General features: G+C 41.7%; 1 protein-coding gene across 3 annotated transcripts in view; it reads right to left on the reverse strand.

Moving 5' to 3' along the window:
* Window positions 1-16,324, reverse strand: part of PRKCA (protein kinase C alpha) — a 139,382-nt gene that overhangs the window by 65,649 nt on the left and 57,409 nt on the right. For all 3 annotated transcript variants that reach the window (XM_077924028.1, XM_077924026.1, XM_077924027.1), the window contains exons 3-4: window positions 5,410-5,521; window positions 1,233-1,361 (exon numbers count right to left, since the gene is read on the reverse strand). In XM_077924028.1, the coding sequence (XP_077780154.1) occupies window positions 1,233-1,361; window positions 5,410-5,422 (142 nt within the window). In that variant the 5' untranslated portion in view covers window positions 5,423-5,521. The remainder of the gene's footprint in view (window positions 1-1,232; window positions 1,362-5,409; window positions 5,522-16,324) is intronic.

Raw genomic sequence — 16,324 nt, forward strand, 5'->3', positions numbered from 1 at the left:
GCCCCAGCGAAAGCAAGCAGTTACGCAAGTAAGAAGTTAAAAATATATATATTATCTCAAGTTTAACGTTTGTGTAAGAATTAAATGATAGATGTAGCAAAACATTCAGAAAGGCAAAACATAATTCCAGGATTTCCAAAAATAATTATTTGGGGTGGAATTCATTGCTGCGCTATATCAAATTCCTGTAAGTATGTCAGATTGAACCTTCATCCCTTTCCTCCTCCCACTTTTGAGGGGTTCAGGAGGCCAACGGGGGAGGGGAGGGGGAAAGCCACATTGCACAAGTGGAAGCCGTCCAGTAGAGCTTCCACCGAGAAGGCTTGCCTGGTGACTCCCACCATTAGTTTACATTTATTTGTGATTTTGAGATCTATAGGAAACATGGGGAGTTTTCAAAACTATGTACAGTCATACCTCATGTTAGGTCCGCTTCATGTTACATTCTTTCAGGTTACGTCCTGTGGCGACCCGGAAGTACCAGAAAGGGTTACTTCCAGGTTTCGCCGCTCGCGCATGCGCAGATGCGCAAAATGACATCATGCGCATGTGCAGAAGCGGCGAATCACAACCGGTGTGCGCGCACACACACACATACACACACACACAGTGTCGGGTTAAGTACTTAATTCGTTCCGGAGGTCCGTTCTTAACCTGAAACTGTTCTTAACCTGAAGCACCACTTCAGCTAATGGGGCCTCCTGCTGCTGCGCCACCAGAGCACCATTTCTGTTCTCATCCTGAAGCAAAGTTCATAACCTGAAGCACTATTTCTGGGTTAGCAGAGTCTCTAACCTGAAGCGTATGTAACCTGAAGTGTATGTAACCCGAGGTACCACTGTACTATACCAATTGTACTTTATATGCTGCCTCGGTGAAATGTCTCAAGCCAAACCACCAGCAAACGGCACAGCGGCAAGAGGAAACGGCTGTCTTCAGGGGTGGTGGATGGTGCAGAATTCCAGTGGTTTCTTAATGTGTGTTCAGCATCTGAAGTCATTTATCTGTGTGATGAAAAACCTACTAGGCTGTAATGCCGATTGCAAGAATAGCCAGTTTTAACTGTGTGCAGCCAACTGTGTGTAGCCACGCAGAAGCTATTGGGCTTATTGACCAGACTAAAGCAATGCTAGAAAATGTATTATTGTGCTGACATAAGCTATTAAATGCAAATGAGCAGACATACTACCAAACCAATAGGAGTTCTATAATGAGGCTTGCAGCTTTCTTACCTGTGACTTCAAGCTTTTCACCATTCACTTCAGCCTTCAGATAGAGCCTTCCTCTTTTTTCTGTGTGATCCATTCCGCAAAGACTGGGTACATTTATTACGCATTGCTTGTGAACATTCATATCACAGGCTGCAGATCAGAAAGGAGACAATTCGACATCTTACATTACGTAGCATTGGCGAGGGGTAGAATCCTAAGGATTGCGACTGTACTGCATTACTAAAACCAATCACAGCAAACAGCAGATCTACCCAAACTACTTCTTTAGGTGAGTACTGGAAATCTGTGAGTTCATAGCCCCTATGGCAGGACCCATATGTTCCATATGAATTACGGCAACAATTTGGTCAATGACCAGTAAAGAAGATAAGAAGAAAAGAAAGCACATAAAACACAATAAAATACTATTAAGTATACTATTAAATGTGGAGTTAAAAACAATGTAAAATATGTAGAAACAATGAAAAATATAGAATAATTATATTAAAACGGTAAAAAAACAAGGTAAGGCATTAATAATTTTAAAATTAAGACAAGATCCTGTGCCTGTATCCTTTCCATATAGGCAAAATACTGGTAAGCAGTTTGTGGAAAGGCAGTTTTAAGTGGAGGAACATCCAGAAATGAAAGGATAGAGCCATCCGTCCCTCCCACTTCGCACATCTGTTGAAACATGTAGCCTTAGAGATGTGTTTCTCTCTCTCTCTCTCTCTCTGTGTGTGTGTGTGTGTGTGTGTGTGTGTGTGTGTTGGAACTACAAGACAGTGTGTAAAATGCGGATGGGCTCAGAACCAAAGACAACATTCCAGTTCACCAAGCTGACTGGAAAAGACTTTAGTGTCAGAAGTGGCATCAAAAACTGGCATGGATTTGAACTGAAGACAACAAACTCTGCCTAAGATGTGGCAAAACTTAAGTTGATCAAACATCTGCCAGGAGATCTTAAAAGGGACAGAGAAGATTAGAAAGGGCAGAATATCAAGAGAAATGCAATTGAGAATGTCAAGAACAAGGAAAGGGATGAAGAAAGTGTCTGGCAGAAGAACTATGACTACATAATACGTGGAAATATCATTAAGATAATTTATAAGAGTAACTTGCGTGTATGGGGGAAAAAAAGCCCTGTATCAGATAGGAACTAGGATGGATAGGAAAGGAAACCATGGCTTCCTAGCAAAGAACAAGACAGTAAGATTTCATTCTCATCCAACAAGTCTCCCTGACTTGGTGCTGGGGCAGGAAGAAGTTTCTGGCAGAATCCAGGGAGGGAAAAACACTCCCTGTTCCCATTATTGGGGGGGGGGGGGTAGGGAGCAGCAAATATTCAGAGAAACAATTTCCATACGATTTCTTTTTCTAGATTATTATTTTTTGAGTTGCACTCCTCTTCAGTAGCTTTTAAAATAGTAAGCTCTCACATATGACTAATGATAGCTTACAAGCTATTTGGGGATTCCTTAGAAGTGGGTGTGGGACGCGGGTGGCACTGTGGGTTAAACCACAGAGAATAGGACTTGCTGATCAGAAGGTCGGCGGTTCGAATCCCTGCAACAGGGTGAGCTCCTGTTGCTCGGTCCCTGCTCCTGCCAACCTAGCAGCTCGAAAGCACGTCAAAGTGCAAGTAGATAAATAGGTACCACTCTGGCGGGAAGGTAAACGGAGTTTCCGTGCGCTGCTCTGGTTCGCCAGAAGTGGCTTAGTCATGCTGGCCACATGACCCAGAAGCTGTACGCCAGGTCCCTCGGCCAATAAAACGAGATGAGCGCCGCAACCCCAGAGTCGGCCACGACTGGACCTAATAGTCAGGGGTCCCTTTACCTTTTCCTTTAGAAGTCGGTATTTACTGACTGAAGAGGAGTAAGAGGCTCTTATCTAATATATTCCTGTCTGTGAAGACCCTCTCCCCTTTTCTTCGGATATTTGACATTACTATTCATCCCATTTTCCATCTTAGAGGTATACACATCACAAAGATCCCTGCACCTCCAGAGATTCATTTCCACCGCTGACAACTCTTCAGACACCAATGCCATGCATGGTGTGGAAACAAGCCCAGGCATATCCAAAACTATTTCACACAGGTACACACTCAAGTGGGGACCAATAGGAAGTTCTAATGCAGTGGTGCAGAATCTGTGGCCTTCCGGATGTTGCTGGATGTACGCTTCAGTTCCTGCTCTGGTTTACTCCCATATGAAGAAGAGTGAGATGGACCTAAATAGCTTCTCTCAAAGCTGGTAAGTAAAGGAGAAAAGAAGAAAGAAAGAAAGAAAGAAAGAAAGAAAGAAAGAAAGGAAGGAAGGAAGGAAGGAAGGAAGGAAGGAAGGAAGGAAGGAAGGAAGGAAGGAAGATCTTGAGGACTTTAAATTACAGTTGATGTCCTGGTTTGCCATGATGTATACCAGACAACAATGGAGAGGAATCCCTGGAGGTGCAGGGATCTTTGTGATGTGTATACATCTAAGGCAGAAAATGGAATGAATAGTAATGTCAAATATCAGAAGAAAAGGGGAGGCTCCCAGACAGGAATATATTGGATGAGAGCCTCTGACTCCTCTTCAGACGCTAATCTTATCATTGGTCTCAGTAAATACTGACTTCGAAGGAATCCCCAAATAGCTTGTAAGCCATCATTAGTCATATGTGAGAGCTTACTATTTTTAAAGCTATTGAAGAGGAGTGCAACTCAAAAACAAATGTTTGTGCACTTCCTGGCAACAGCTGCTTTTAGTTTAAAAAACTGTTATAACTAGTCTTGCATCTCCAAAAGGAACAGCAGATTAGCTTGTGCTACAACCTGACACACTACAATAATATTTGAGATCCCCAACTATTAGCCATGCTGACTGGGACTGATGGGAGTTGTAGTCCAACAAGATCTGGAGGGCCCTGAGTTGGGAAAGACTATTTTAGATAATGTACAAAGCATTCTAAGAGGTAGAATTAGACTACCATGGCTAATGCTATTCAGACCTTCAATGCCTGGTCGCAATAAGGTGAAATTCCTCTTGAGACCCCTCCCCAAGACCAATTTGAGGTACAGTTGTGACATTCCTATTCCTATAGTATTAGCCTGATTCTGAACAGTGGAGATGGCTCTAGAAGAACTGGATCCCTACTAGATTGCTACAGGTAAAAGAAACATAGACAAAATGACCAACACCTTGAGCCCTATTTTGGGGAATTTAAATGCTATGAGGAAATGGTGTGCCCATGAGTGTTATCTGCAGTGTTGGGGCTGTAGAGAGCAGGTCAGTATGAGACAACAAAGGGACATTGGAACTGCAGAATTTCTCTTAGTGGTTTCCCAATCACTGGTGCTTTGGAAGGTGATTCCTCTTACATTTATGCCTTTCTCTATGCCTTCATAATGACAGGTACGTGCCTGCATCTGCTTCTTCTTCAGAGGAACTCTTCTTCTGCAATAGTTGTGTTGGAACACTGACTGAAAGCTTCTTTCAAAGGAATAACTTCCCAAGCCAGGTTCTTTTCTTTCAAGCCATGGTTAGTACTACCTCTGGCCCTAGGATCATACACTTATCTTCTGCATCCAGCCAAAGCCTGGTGCTAGGAACCATTGAGTGAAATAGACTCAAGAATGGTGACTGCTCTAGCAAAAGTTTGCTCTCCCCAGAAGAAACTGAGGTCGAGGCCCAAGTGTTGGGAATGGGTACCGCTCCTCCATTAGAGGGCATCGCAAACTGGTTCCCACCACCCATCCAAGAAGGGACATGCCACATGAAACACTGTCCTAGTCTCCACGATCGTGGTTTAAGGAAGACTGAAGTTAGAAGTAATGAAGACAACAGAATGGTTGAGCAGACAGTACAGAAAAGAACTATGAAGCCACAAATTGCATTTAATTTTTTTTTAATGCTTGGGTTTTTGACCACAGTGTTCCAACTCAACCGCTGATTGAAAGTAGTAGCTCTTTCTTCCAGTAAGTTTCCATTAAAATATTGCAATAGCAAAATCCACATTGGAGAAAGCTCTTTTCATGTACGGTATTTTGCTAGATGTGCTCAAATATTAATTTGAAATGGACAGTCATGCTTGCAATTAACAGTAACTGAAGCAATATTTTCCTGCCAAGAAGTTGGTCAGTGCCTAATGGTTTCATTCATTTTTTTTAAAAAATCTTTCTTAATAGCATGAGGTGGATGGTGTTTTTGCTTACTGTCGCATTTCATCCCTTGGTGTAGAAGTCCATAAAGCAATGACCCGCAATGGTCGCAAAATGTTGGGCTGCCATACGTGTGGATTTTGAACTTGTGCTTGCTTCTGGGATCCTAAGGAAGAAGGCAGAAATCAGGTGTCAAATCATATTCCAGAAATAAAAGCACATAACTCTTCACAGAGTGCTGAAAAGTTCATTTGAATCTCATCATACAACATAGCAATAACCAAAATCTGGTATCTAGGTGGCCACCTGAAATTGAACATTATGACATTGTGGCACTGTGGCATGTGACTCCTGCAATGTGGACCTTGGAACCCTCCTTTAACAACTTTTGGTATCATGGTGGAAATAGCCAGAACCACATGGGGAGCCAGTCCCAGTGGCGTAGCGTGGGTTGTCAGCACCCGGGGCAAGGCAAGTAATTTGCGCCCCCTAACCCATGGATTTGCGCCCCCTAACCCTAACCCCAGATGTTGCGCCCGGTGCAGCCGGGCCCCCCTGCACCCCCCCACGCTACGCCACTGGCCAGTCCCCACTTGTGAGAATAACTATGCAGAACGGCTCCCATATAGTTCTGCTTCATTCCACCAGCCACCTGTATGTTTGCCTACATGTGTGAACTGTGCTTTACATTTTTTTCAAGATAAAAGCTAAGATCCTGCTTTAGATTTTGTGTGTGCGCAAGAGGGAGAAAGAGAGGTATATAGTTATTGCCTGCTTTCTTTTGCTCAGCATTTGAACCAGTCACAGGAAGAGAAACACATACCAGAACAAGCAGCACAGCTTGGCTCCATCAGCTCTCAACTGCCCTATAGTTGGCAGCAGGAGAGGGAAAGCTAGTGCGGTCCCTCATGGGACAAGACCCCCCCACCCCTTCTAACAGTCTAGGAATCTGACGTATAGCTGATGGACACAGAATAAGAGACATCATGTTCCCTTCCATTAGCTGACCTACAGGGGTGCATTTATATACAGCAGAATCTGTAGCTCAGTGGTAACTTTGTGCATAGAAGGATTCAGGTTCAAATCACTGTCATCTCCAGTAGCGTCACCTAGCAAGAGATGGAAAAGACCTTTGCCAAGTCCCTGGAGAGAGTCACAGACAAAGAGGACAACACTGGATGAAATAGGCAAATATTCTGACCTGGGATACGGCAGCTTCCTAAAGTTACTATAGTAGCAGTTTCATCTGCCTTATTTTCTTATTTTATTGTTATTATTGTTGTTGTTGTTGTTAGCAATATATAAGGATAGAAGAGAACAGAAAGGGAAAGGAAGAGAAATCTAGCAGCTCTCTCTCAGCCAAGTCTGGAAAGAAAAGTTTGAAATCAGGAATGTAGCTCCTTAGCAACAAGATGCATCTCAGTTGGACCATGAATTCATTTGCAAATATTTATATTGAGTTATATTTTAAGTACTATTGCAGGATCATAAAGTAGCAGGTTTTGTTCAGCTCTATTTACAAAAGCAAAAGGTCATTTTGCAGGAACAAACAATAAAATGCCCCACGATGTTATAACGCAGGTCCAAATTAAGTATAACAATATAATATGGAGGCAAAAAGGAGGAGGTAAATACAACCTCACATGCATGCACTGGTAAGCGAGTCTTATGCATCAGATCTGGAGCATTATTAGGGACAGAGACCTCGTTTCTCTTCCATGGGACAGAAACATTTCTGCTGCAGACCAGTGAAGAAGAGCTCCCAAATTTCTTTGCAGCAGCAAAAGAACAGAGAGGTCTCTAGAGGCTTGGACATTAATTTATTGTGCCGAAAGCTCTGGTGTGCAATAATCTACTTAATTTCTTCCGTTGCTTGGAGGCACTCCATTGTCACGGGATCAATTTGTAAGCCACTTTGAGGGTTTACCATCGAGCAGTGCTTAAATTTCATGAAATAAATACATACATAAATAAGTGGCCTTGATGGCTAGGAGTGCCTATTTCCAGGTACAGCTGGTCTGCCATCTACAGCCCCTTTTGGACAGAGATAGCCTCATCAATGTACTCCAGGCTTTGGTAACTTCCAGACCAGGTTATTGCAATGAAGACAACTTGAAACTGATGATTATTTAGAACTCACATAACCCTTGTTTTACAACAGCTGCACTGGTTGCCTGCCCAATTCAAGGTGCTCACATCACTGCTTATTGCCCTAAATAACTACCTGAAATACCTAAAAGACCATCTCCTTCCCTACAGAATCTCTCAGGTGGCTCCACATCAGAGACTTGGGAGGTGGCAGCCCAGGAGAACGGATTCTCTCTGGCATTCCCTCCCTGCTAGAAGAGAGGCTTATGACACCGCCATCATACAGCTTTCATCATATGCTGAAGGTTGTATCTCTTTAACACTAGGATTTGACACCTGAGATGAATGCTTTTAGAATCCACCCTAAAACTGATTTTAATATTGTGTTTTTGCATTGTTGTAACAACATCAAAATAGATGCAATATAAATTAGATGTGATATTTAAACCCTTGTCAATTAGCTCCTTGAAGCCATATTCAATTGCCGAATAACAAATGCTTCATCTCCTGTCCCCAGACAACTATACTTCAGATTTCTGTGGACAAAAGACCACTTATTCCTTTAAGTCCCATACCACATACAGGCTACACCCCAAAGCTGCCCTATACACATGCAACAATAGTCCCTAGAGAGGGGAGTTGTTGTATATGTTTCTTCATGCCACTAATGGTGCAGATCTTTCCGTGAATGATTCCTTTTAATCTTCAAAACATTGAAGAATATCTAAACTGAGAAGTGTCTAAAGTACCTACATGCCCCTCTAGAGGGAGGCAGAACAACATATAGGGAAGTCTAATAAAAACAATTATTTTTTTGCATTGGTGTCTGTCCAACTTGTTCTCAACAGGTAGCATCTTCTATCATTTTTCAACATGTGACTTTCATGTAGTTCACCTTTACCCCCAAGGGATTCACAAGTTGACTTACAACAATAAAACATGAGGTATGCATGTGGAACCTTTGGTCCACATGGACTCTAATTCCTATCAGTCCTAGTCAAAATTGCCAATGATCAGGGATGATGGGAGCTGTAGTCCACCATCATCTGGAGGGCAGCAGGTTCTCCGTCCCTAACCTAAACAAGTGAATAATAAGTAGGTACAAATGATATTTCTTTGAACAAAAATTGCCAAACAGATGTCTGAGGCATATGGCAACCAGCACGTCAGTGCTGAGATCTCTGCACTTATAATGAGGGCAAGCTACACTTCACTGTTTTCTCTGGTCCAGAACTTTCTGTAACTGTAATAATGTAAATTTTCATAAGCAACCCTCCAAAAAACTCCCAGAGGGAACAAGGATAGCACTGACAAATGTAAGGAAGCCACTGTAGCTCATCCAGCAGTGGTCTCCTTGCTAAGTTCTCCCCTTCACTCTCCTCTGAACATCTGGCATCACGGAAGGACAAGAACTTCACATCTGGAAAAGAGCCAACCAAGGTAGGCTTCTAAATTTCTAATGCAGAATCCTTTCATTAGACCTTCCTTAATAATCCCCGTTCAACCACTGAATATGGTCAATTGCTTAAAAGGTGCAAGAAGGCGTCTCCAAAAAGCTATACAAAATGTCTTGTATTTCAACTCGCTTCTTAACAATTGGCAATGTTCTCCATAATGCCCTTATGGATGCTAGTAATTCCACAGGACCTAAAGCAATTCCCATGCCCTATCAGGTGAATGGTGAAGTCACCAAGGTCTCATACAATGGGTTTGTTTGCTTTTTGTTTATGTGTCACAGCTACTTATTCATTCCTGAAATAGGAATTGGGTTTAGCCGCCTATGGCTCCTCCTTGATGCACTGGAAATCACCAGAATGCAGGGGTGTGGGAACCTGTTGATATGCAAGTGAGAACAATCTTAGAACGGGCATCAACACGTCTTCAAGGGCTGCCTGGGGCCTAGGCGCTTATCAGACTTTCCTCTTAAAGCACAGATATTATGTACATGACCACAGATTTGATGGTGCACTCAAAGGATGCTTGGCTATCATTTCAACTTGCACTCATTTTAGAAATCTGGTATGATACAGTGTTAGACATTTAACAGGTTTATAGTGAATATTATTTTTCGTTCTAAAGATGGAAAGCTTATACCAAAGGGAGCGTGCCCTGCATTGGTAAAGGAAGTGATTGGCCCATATTCTCAATTTCAAAGAAGTCACAGCGCATACTTCCTTAATTAGGAGAAACTATTTAGCAATATTGATGTTGAAACTTCATGGAAACACAAAAGGGTATGTGGTAACACATTTCTACCGGTTGTTTTATTTATTTATTTATTTTTATTTTTTTAAAAAGAGTGCCATTACCATATGAAGATGTGAAAAAGACTGGGGCAGCAGAACGTTAACACAGCAAGTCTCTTCTGCAACACTACTATTACTGAAAGGATTGCTTGCGGCATTTTGGTGCCAGGGTCAAAGCTTATAATAACTTCCTCTCCAGTTATTATTTCCTAAAGCACAGCTTACAAAAATAAAGTAAGAAACCTGTTTCATATTAACTCTACATAGTTGCTATTTAAAAGGTTAGTTTGAACTAAGACCTTAGGTGTATCCTCTCCTCTCTCTTTTTCTGTTGACTTAATCCCTCAGTGTTGATACTTTTCTGGCCAAGGAAAGAGCAGCAGATAAAATGCCAGGGCAGCCACCTATCAGGACGCAGAACCACAGCAGATCTCCAGAATTGCCTGAAAGTTCTGTGAATGGTGCCAAGATGGCAGATGCTGCCACTGAAAAAAAGTAACTTCTAAAGCTTGACATATGGCTTCTATGACAGTTGCTCAAAAGCATAGACGGAAGAAAGATAAAGTAGACAATCATAGCTTTACCCTTATTAAGGATATAAAAACAGCACACAACTATTTGCTGGAAAACTATAGTAAGAAAAATGAATATCTATATATCTATATCTATAACTATATCTATACAGTGGTACCTCGGGTTAAGTACTTAATTTGTTCTGGAGGTCTGTTCTTAACCTGAAACTGTTCTTAACCTGAAGCACCACTTTAGCTAATGGGGCCTCCCGCTGCGCCGCCGCTGCATGATTTCTGTTCTCATCCTGAAGCAAAGTTCTTAACCCGAGGTAATATTTGTGGGTTAGCGGAGTCTGTAACCTGAAGCGTATGTAACCCGAGGTACCACTGTATATGGATATCTGTTTGTATTAGATGTAACGGTTTGTTGAAAGTGACACTTTATACTTTAATGAACATGCAGATGTTGAAGAGAAAACAAAAACAGGAAGCATTTTAGGAACCCTAAAAAATGGGCTCCTTGAGGGCAAGATAATTTAAATGAAAAAGTAAAAAACATTTTTTTCCCAGTGAGAGAGAAAACAATGACCATATGAAATAAACTTAAAATACCAAGACTAAGCGGTTTTTTGTTTGTTTACCATTTAGTGAGAGGCAAGGGTTGCATTACTGAAAATTATACAGAAGACTAAGTGTATTCAGTGGCGTAGCGTGGGTTGTCAGCACCCGGGGCAAGGCAAGTAATTTGCGCCCCCTAACCCGTGGATTTGCGCCCCCTAACCTGTGGATTTGCCCTAACCCCAGATGTTGCGCCCGGTGCGGCCGGCCCCCCCTGCACCCCCCACGCTACGCCACTGAGTATATTAGCTTAGTGTCAGGGAACTGCCATCAGTGACGGAGGGAGAGAGATCCAGAGGGATCCCAGAGAGCGTCCCGGGAGTGGGAGAGGCAGCCCATCTTCTGGGGAAGGGAATCAGCGTAGCTCCAGTGGAGAAGGGGGGCAGATGGGGGAATCAGCGAGGCGGTCACATGACTCCTTGCCGGGGACCAGCAGGGAGAGGAAGGGTCCTCCGCTGCCTATGCCCTCCTTGCGCAGAAGGCTTCCGCGCAGGGAGAGTAGGAGGAGACTGGGCGTCAAAGAGCTTCTTTGCTGGAAGAAGTTTAAGAAACGCCCACTGACGGATTCTGCCAGCGATTGAGACAGCCACGGGTGAGTGGATGTCCGGACAGGAAAAGTTCACTCAGGCAACCCAGCCAGGTGTTGGGACAGGCTTACGCACGAGCAACCCCTAGAACCATTACACTTAGCCACCTTTGAAACTTGCAAAATTGTGTTTATTCCAGGGCAGCCCAGCTTTTCATACCAAGTGTGCTGCAAGAGTACTTCAACACGGAACCCATGGGCCACACACTGCCTTGTCACACAGGGTGGGTGGGTGTGTCAAAATCTGACACACACACACCCCAGCCCTTGCACTACCTTCCCAAAGCCAGGTAAGCCAGACGCTTGGATTTTGGAAGGAGGTACAAAAGCCCTCCCACCTCCTCCCCAAAGCTTGGAGAACCCTAACTAGGCTTTGGGAAGGAGGTGGGAGGAATATAGGACTCCGTCAGAATCTTGCACCTCCTTGCCAAAGACCAGCTTTGGGGTAGCAGTGCAAGGGCTGGGAGGCATCAAATGTTGCTGTGGGACACAGATAAAGGCACTGAGGGCCACATGTGGCCCTTGGGCAACACACTGGACAACCTTCCTCTATTCCCACAGATTCTTCACACTAACAGCAGGGCCCGCCCAAGACATTTTGGCACCTGAGGCGAACCACAAAATGGTGGCTATCCCAACACCACTAGGGAAGAAGGGGTGAGTGAAGATCTACACCCGGGACAAGGGAGTGAGAAAACCAGCAGTGAAATGGAAGTACAACCAGCAGAGAGAAGACAACCCAAGGAGGATAATGTTTTACACCCCTTGTAAAAGCTGTGCATATACTTCTCTTCCGCTCTGTTGGTAATCAAGGGCCAGCTTCTGTGTGCAAAGACAATGAGCTCAGTTTCCATTTTGCTACCGGAAACCAAATTCTGGCAGTTTAATAAAACAGCACAAAACCCTAAATCTTACAACCCTGAAGTCTACCCATCTCTGATTTATACAGAGCTTGCCAGCAGTTGGTACAACAGAAACATGCCACTTTCCAGTTATCATTTTTTTTAAAAAAAAACAACCAACATAATGCCAATTTAATGCACAAATACAAAATTAAGCAACTCAAAAGCTGGAGCTCTACAATGCAGCTACAACTAATATGAACACCTAACATACAATCTATTTCTGAGAAAAATAATACATTCAGTGTTTTCAAAATGTAGGCTTTTAAAAGCATTGTTTAGGGCACAGTGATTGGTACATACAAACCTCAGCCTCAGCATAATTTTATTCATATGCCACCTTTCTACAAAAACAATCATGCTCAAAGCAGCTTTCAATTGGGAGAAAAGGAATACAAAATCAAAATCAGCCATGGCAGAAACAATTTCATAATTATGCAACAACAATGTAATACCAAATTTAACGTACAAAAAACAGCATTTTAGTACTAGAAATTTAATGGGATCATACATTATAATTCCTGACAATAGCAATAATAATAATAATAATAATAATAATAATAATAATAATAATAATAATAACAGTAACAAAAATAACTCTTGACCTAGAAACATCTTCCCCATGATGTTGTTCCTGAAAATATAGCTTTGATTCCAAGGATACTTTCAAAAAATAAAATGACAGCACTGAAGTTTTGATCTTAGAAGATGATTTAAATACAGCTGATCAATTATCGTGTTTTATTTAACAATGGGTTTTTTGTTTAGTCTGAGATCTAAAATTGTGGTCTCAATTTATCGTGTTCAGTATTTAGAACACTGCCAGAGATACAGCCTGTTACTTGAGTAATGTTCAGGTTTCAGCCTTCTGATTCCACGGCTGCACAATTCTATGGCACATGATGCTAAACCAGAGATTAGCACTATAAGGGCAACCCCGAGAGAAGCATATGAACTGGAGGAGGATTTTGGCTAAGTTTTGAAGAACCTGGTCATAGATTCTAATAAAGCAAATGATCCTAGTTTAAAAGGAACTATGATTAGTTTAATATTCCAGAGCTTACTTGTTATGAAACCAAAGTTTGCTCTAAATTGAGGACCCTATTAGATAAAGATAACACTAAAACCAGTATTTAGTTAAAATGAAACAAACTCTTATGAAGCCTTCCTCTCCACCACACAGGTGTAGGAGAGGGGAGGCAGAATGTGCAAGCCCAACACTCATGCTTGTTCCGGCTCATCCACATAACTCTAAGGCATGATTATCTATGGGCATGGCCTATAGGCTGTAAAAAGAACTTGCCTTACAATCTGTCTGGATGAGTAGTCATGAGGTCCTCAAAACAGCCCATAACTTAAACAAATGATTCCAAAAAGCTAAAAACACACTCTCATGTCTACAAGATTGGGCAGTTGCCTGTTCTGCATGGGGTTCTATTCCCTATGAAAGAACAGGACTCTTGGGTCCATCTTTGGTATTAGAAGCTCAGGTGGCCTTGGCAGTTTAGGTATGCTTTTTACCACCTACAGCTCATGTGTAAACGGAGATAGCTTGGCCATATTGATTCATAGACTAGTACCCTCAACTCTTGATTACTGCAATGCACTCAATGTGGGATTACCACCTGGTCTGGACACTCCAGCAAAATGTCCCAAGTCAATCACTCAGATCACATGGGAGGGGCATTGGCCCCCATTGACCAGATGCACAATTCATATCAATGAGGAATCATGCCTTCCATGTAGTGGGCTCAACCCTATGGAACTCCCTCCCAGTAGAAATCAGTCCTTGCTAAGTTTCAGACAACTGGTTAAAATGGTTTCATTTCAGGAGGTTTTCATGATGCAGCTAGAATGCTGGTGGTGACTAACTTATGGTTACCAGACGTCCCCGTTTCCCAGGGACAGTCCCTAGATTTACAAATCTGTCCCCGGACAAAATCCATCCCCATAATGTCCCTGGATTTCATTTAATGTCCCCAGATTTATATTTTAAGTATTGTAGATTTACTAGTAGGGAAGCCCTTTAGAGGTTGTGACCAGTCTGAAAAGTCATATGGTATCTGCAAGACACCCCCATTTGAAGAACATCATTACTGATTTTGTTTTGTAAACTATTCAATTAAAAATTATACACGCAATTTAAATTAATTGTTTTATACATGTTTTATTATATTGTGAAATCACTCTGAGATGCTTAACAGATTCATAAATGAAATAAATTAACAGTATTATCGAAGAAAAGCAGCTCACCTAGCATTTGGTAAATCATTTTTCACTGACAAAACGCATTTTGAGATGCCCATACTAGTTAGGAGAGAACATCTGCTTCATGCTGTAATTTTAAGTTCATATTTTACATTAATGAATGCTATTGCTTGTAACATAAAAAGCAAGATAATCTCTGAGCCTCCTGGGTTTGATTGCTGCCTGCTATTAATGTTCTTGTTGTTTATAATAGTACTGATTTAGCTGGCAAGCACAGAAAGAGCTATGTGCCGGCACCCACAGGGGTTTCTCATTTCCTAATTACAATATGGGCTGTTAAATTTGGAATGCACTCAGTATTTACTAAACTAACTATATTTTGTACACTGTTTTTAATGAAGGAACTGCAACTTAATTAGAGGCAACACATAAACAAGGAATCTTGTGAGGAGTCAACTTACTGTTCTGGGTAAATCCAGACCAAGAGGGGAACATAAATGTTTTAAGATCAAATATCATAAGAAGATTGAAATGTGGCAAACATATTAATCCAGGTTTTCTCCCTTTCATAACTTTGTTTTACAAATAAAAATGCAATACAATGGTGCTTTTAAAATGATTTCTAAAGACTCTTAAACCTATGAAGCTTTCCAGCTGTTAAGCCATCCAAACTCGGAGTCTGGATTCATTAGTCATCTTGAGAGAAAGAAAGAAAATCCTTATGGTCAAAAAAACACAAGCTTTATCTTGGCTTGAGAAACAGCGATAGACCCTATGAGTCAGCAGTTTCTTAGCACTTACTCATTTAAAACTGGAAATGCAGAGGCAACAGTGATGAATTCAGTAACAGCTACACACATTTTTTTTTCTTTGCAGGTGTAATTATTAACATTCATTTAATACCATTATATACTATATAGTAAATTGTTATCATATCAATTCTCCTCACTGCCTGCCCCTTTCCTCATCTATTATATGAGATTTTTGAAGTATTCAAGAAGAATATTTACAAGACCCAATTGAATGTCCACATACCATATTTAACTCATTATTTTCCTCTTCTGCCTATTCTAACTTTTTCTTCTCCTCTTTCACCCCACCCACCTTCTCTCATTTACCATCTTCTCTTTAAAATGTTTTTGCTTGCTTTGTCTTCTGGGGAAGATCAAATCTCAACCTCAAATAGTACTCCCCTAAACCCCTTTTCTTTCCCTACAGACCATTTTGCTTCCCTGCACCTCTTAAATCCCTGAATCACAGGCCACATTTGCTCCTCATAATAAATATTTGTAGACTATCTTTACATTCTGGTCTGCCACGCATGATCATCAACTTTTTAATTCAAGTTATTCCTTGTCATTCCCTTTGTTGTTTGGTTCGCTGCCTTATTTCCTATGTCCAGGTCCAGAGTTTCCCAAACTTAGGTCTCCAGCTGTTTTTGGACTACAACTCCCATCATCCCTAGCTATCAGGACCAGCGGTCAGAGATGATGGGAATTGTAGCCCAGAAACAGCAGGAGACCCAAGTTTGGGAAACCCTGTCCCACTCCTTTCTAATAGCTTGACATTTCTTCATTAATTCCCTCCTCACTTAATTTTCCCACTTCTGTTTCACATCAGTTTGTCAACTACCGACTTCTTTGTTTCCTTGCCATACTACCATTTGGACTGCTTATAACTGCCTTTAATGTATAGATAGGGCAGAAGAGCATTTAATAAAAAAAAGAATGCAAAAACAATTTTGCCCTCTCCACGGAGCATATTATCATCAAGGCCTCTGGTTAAGATTTACATTGCATGCTCTAACAA

This window comes from Podarcis muralis, chromosome 2 (assembly GCF_964188315.1).
Source record: "Podarcis muralis chromosome 2, rPodMur119.hap1.1, whole genome shotgun sequence".
Lineage (NCBI taxonomy): Eukaryota > Metazoa > Chordata > Lepidosauria > Squamata > Lacertidae > Podarcis > Podarcis muralis.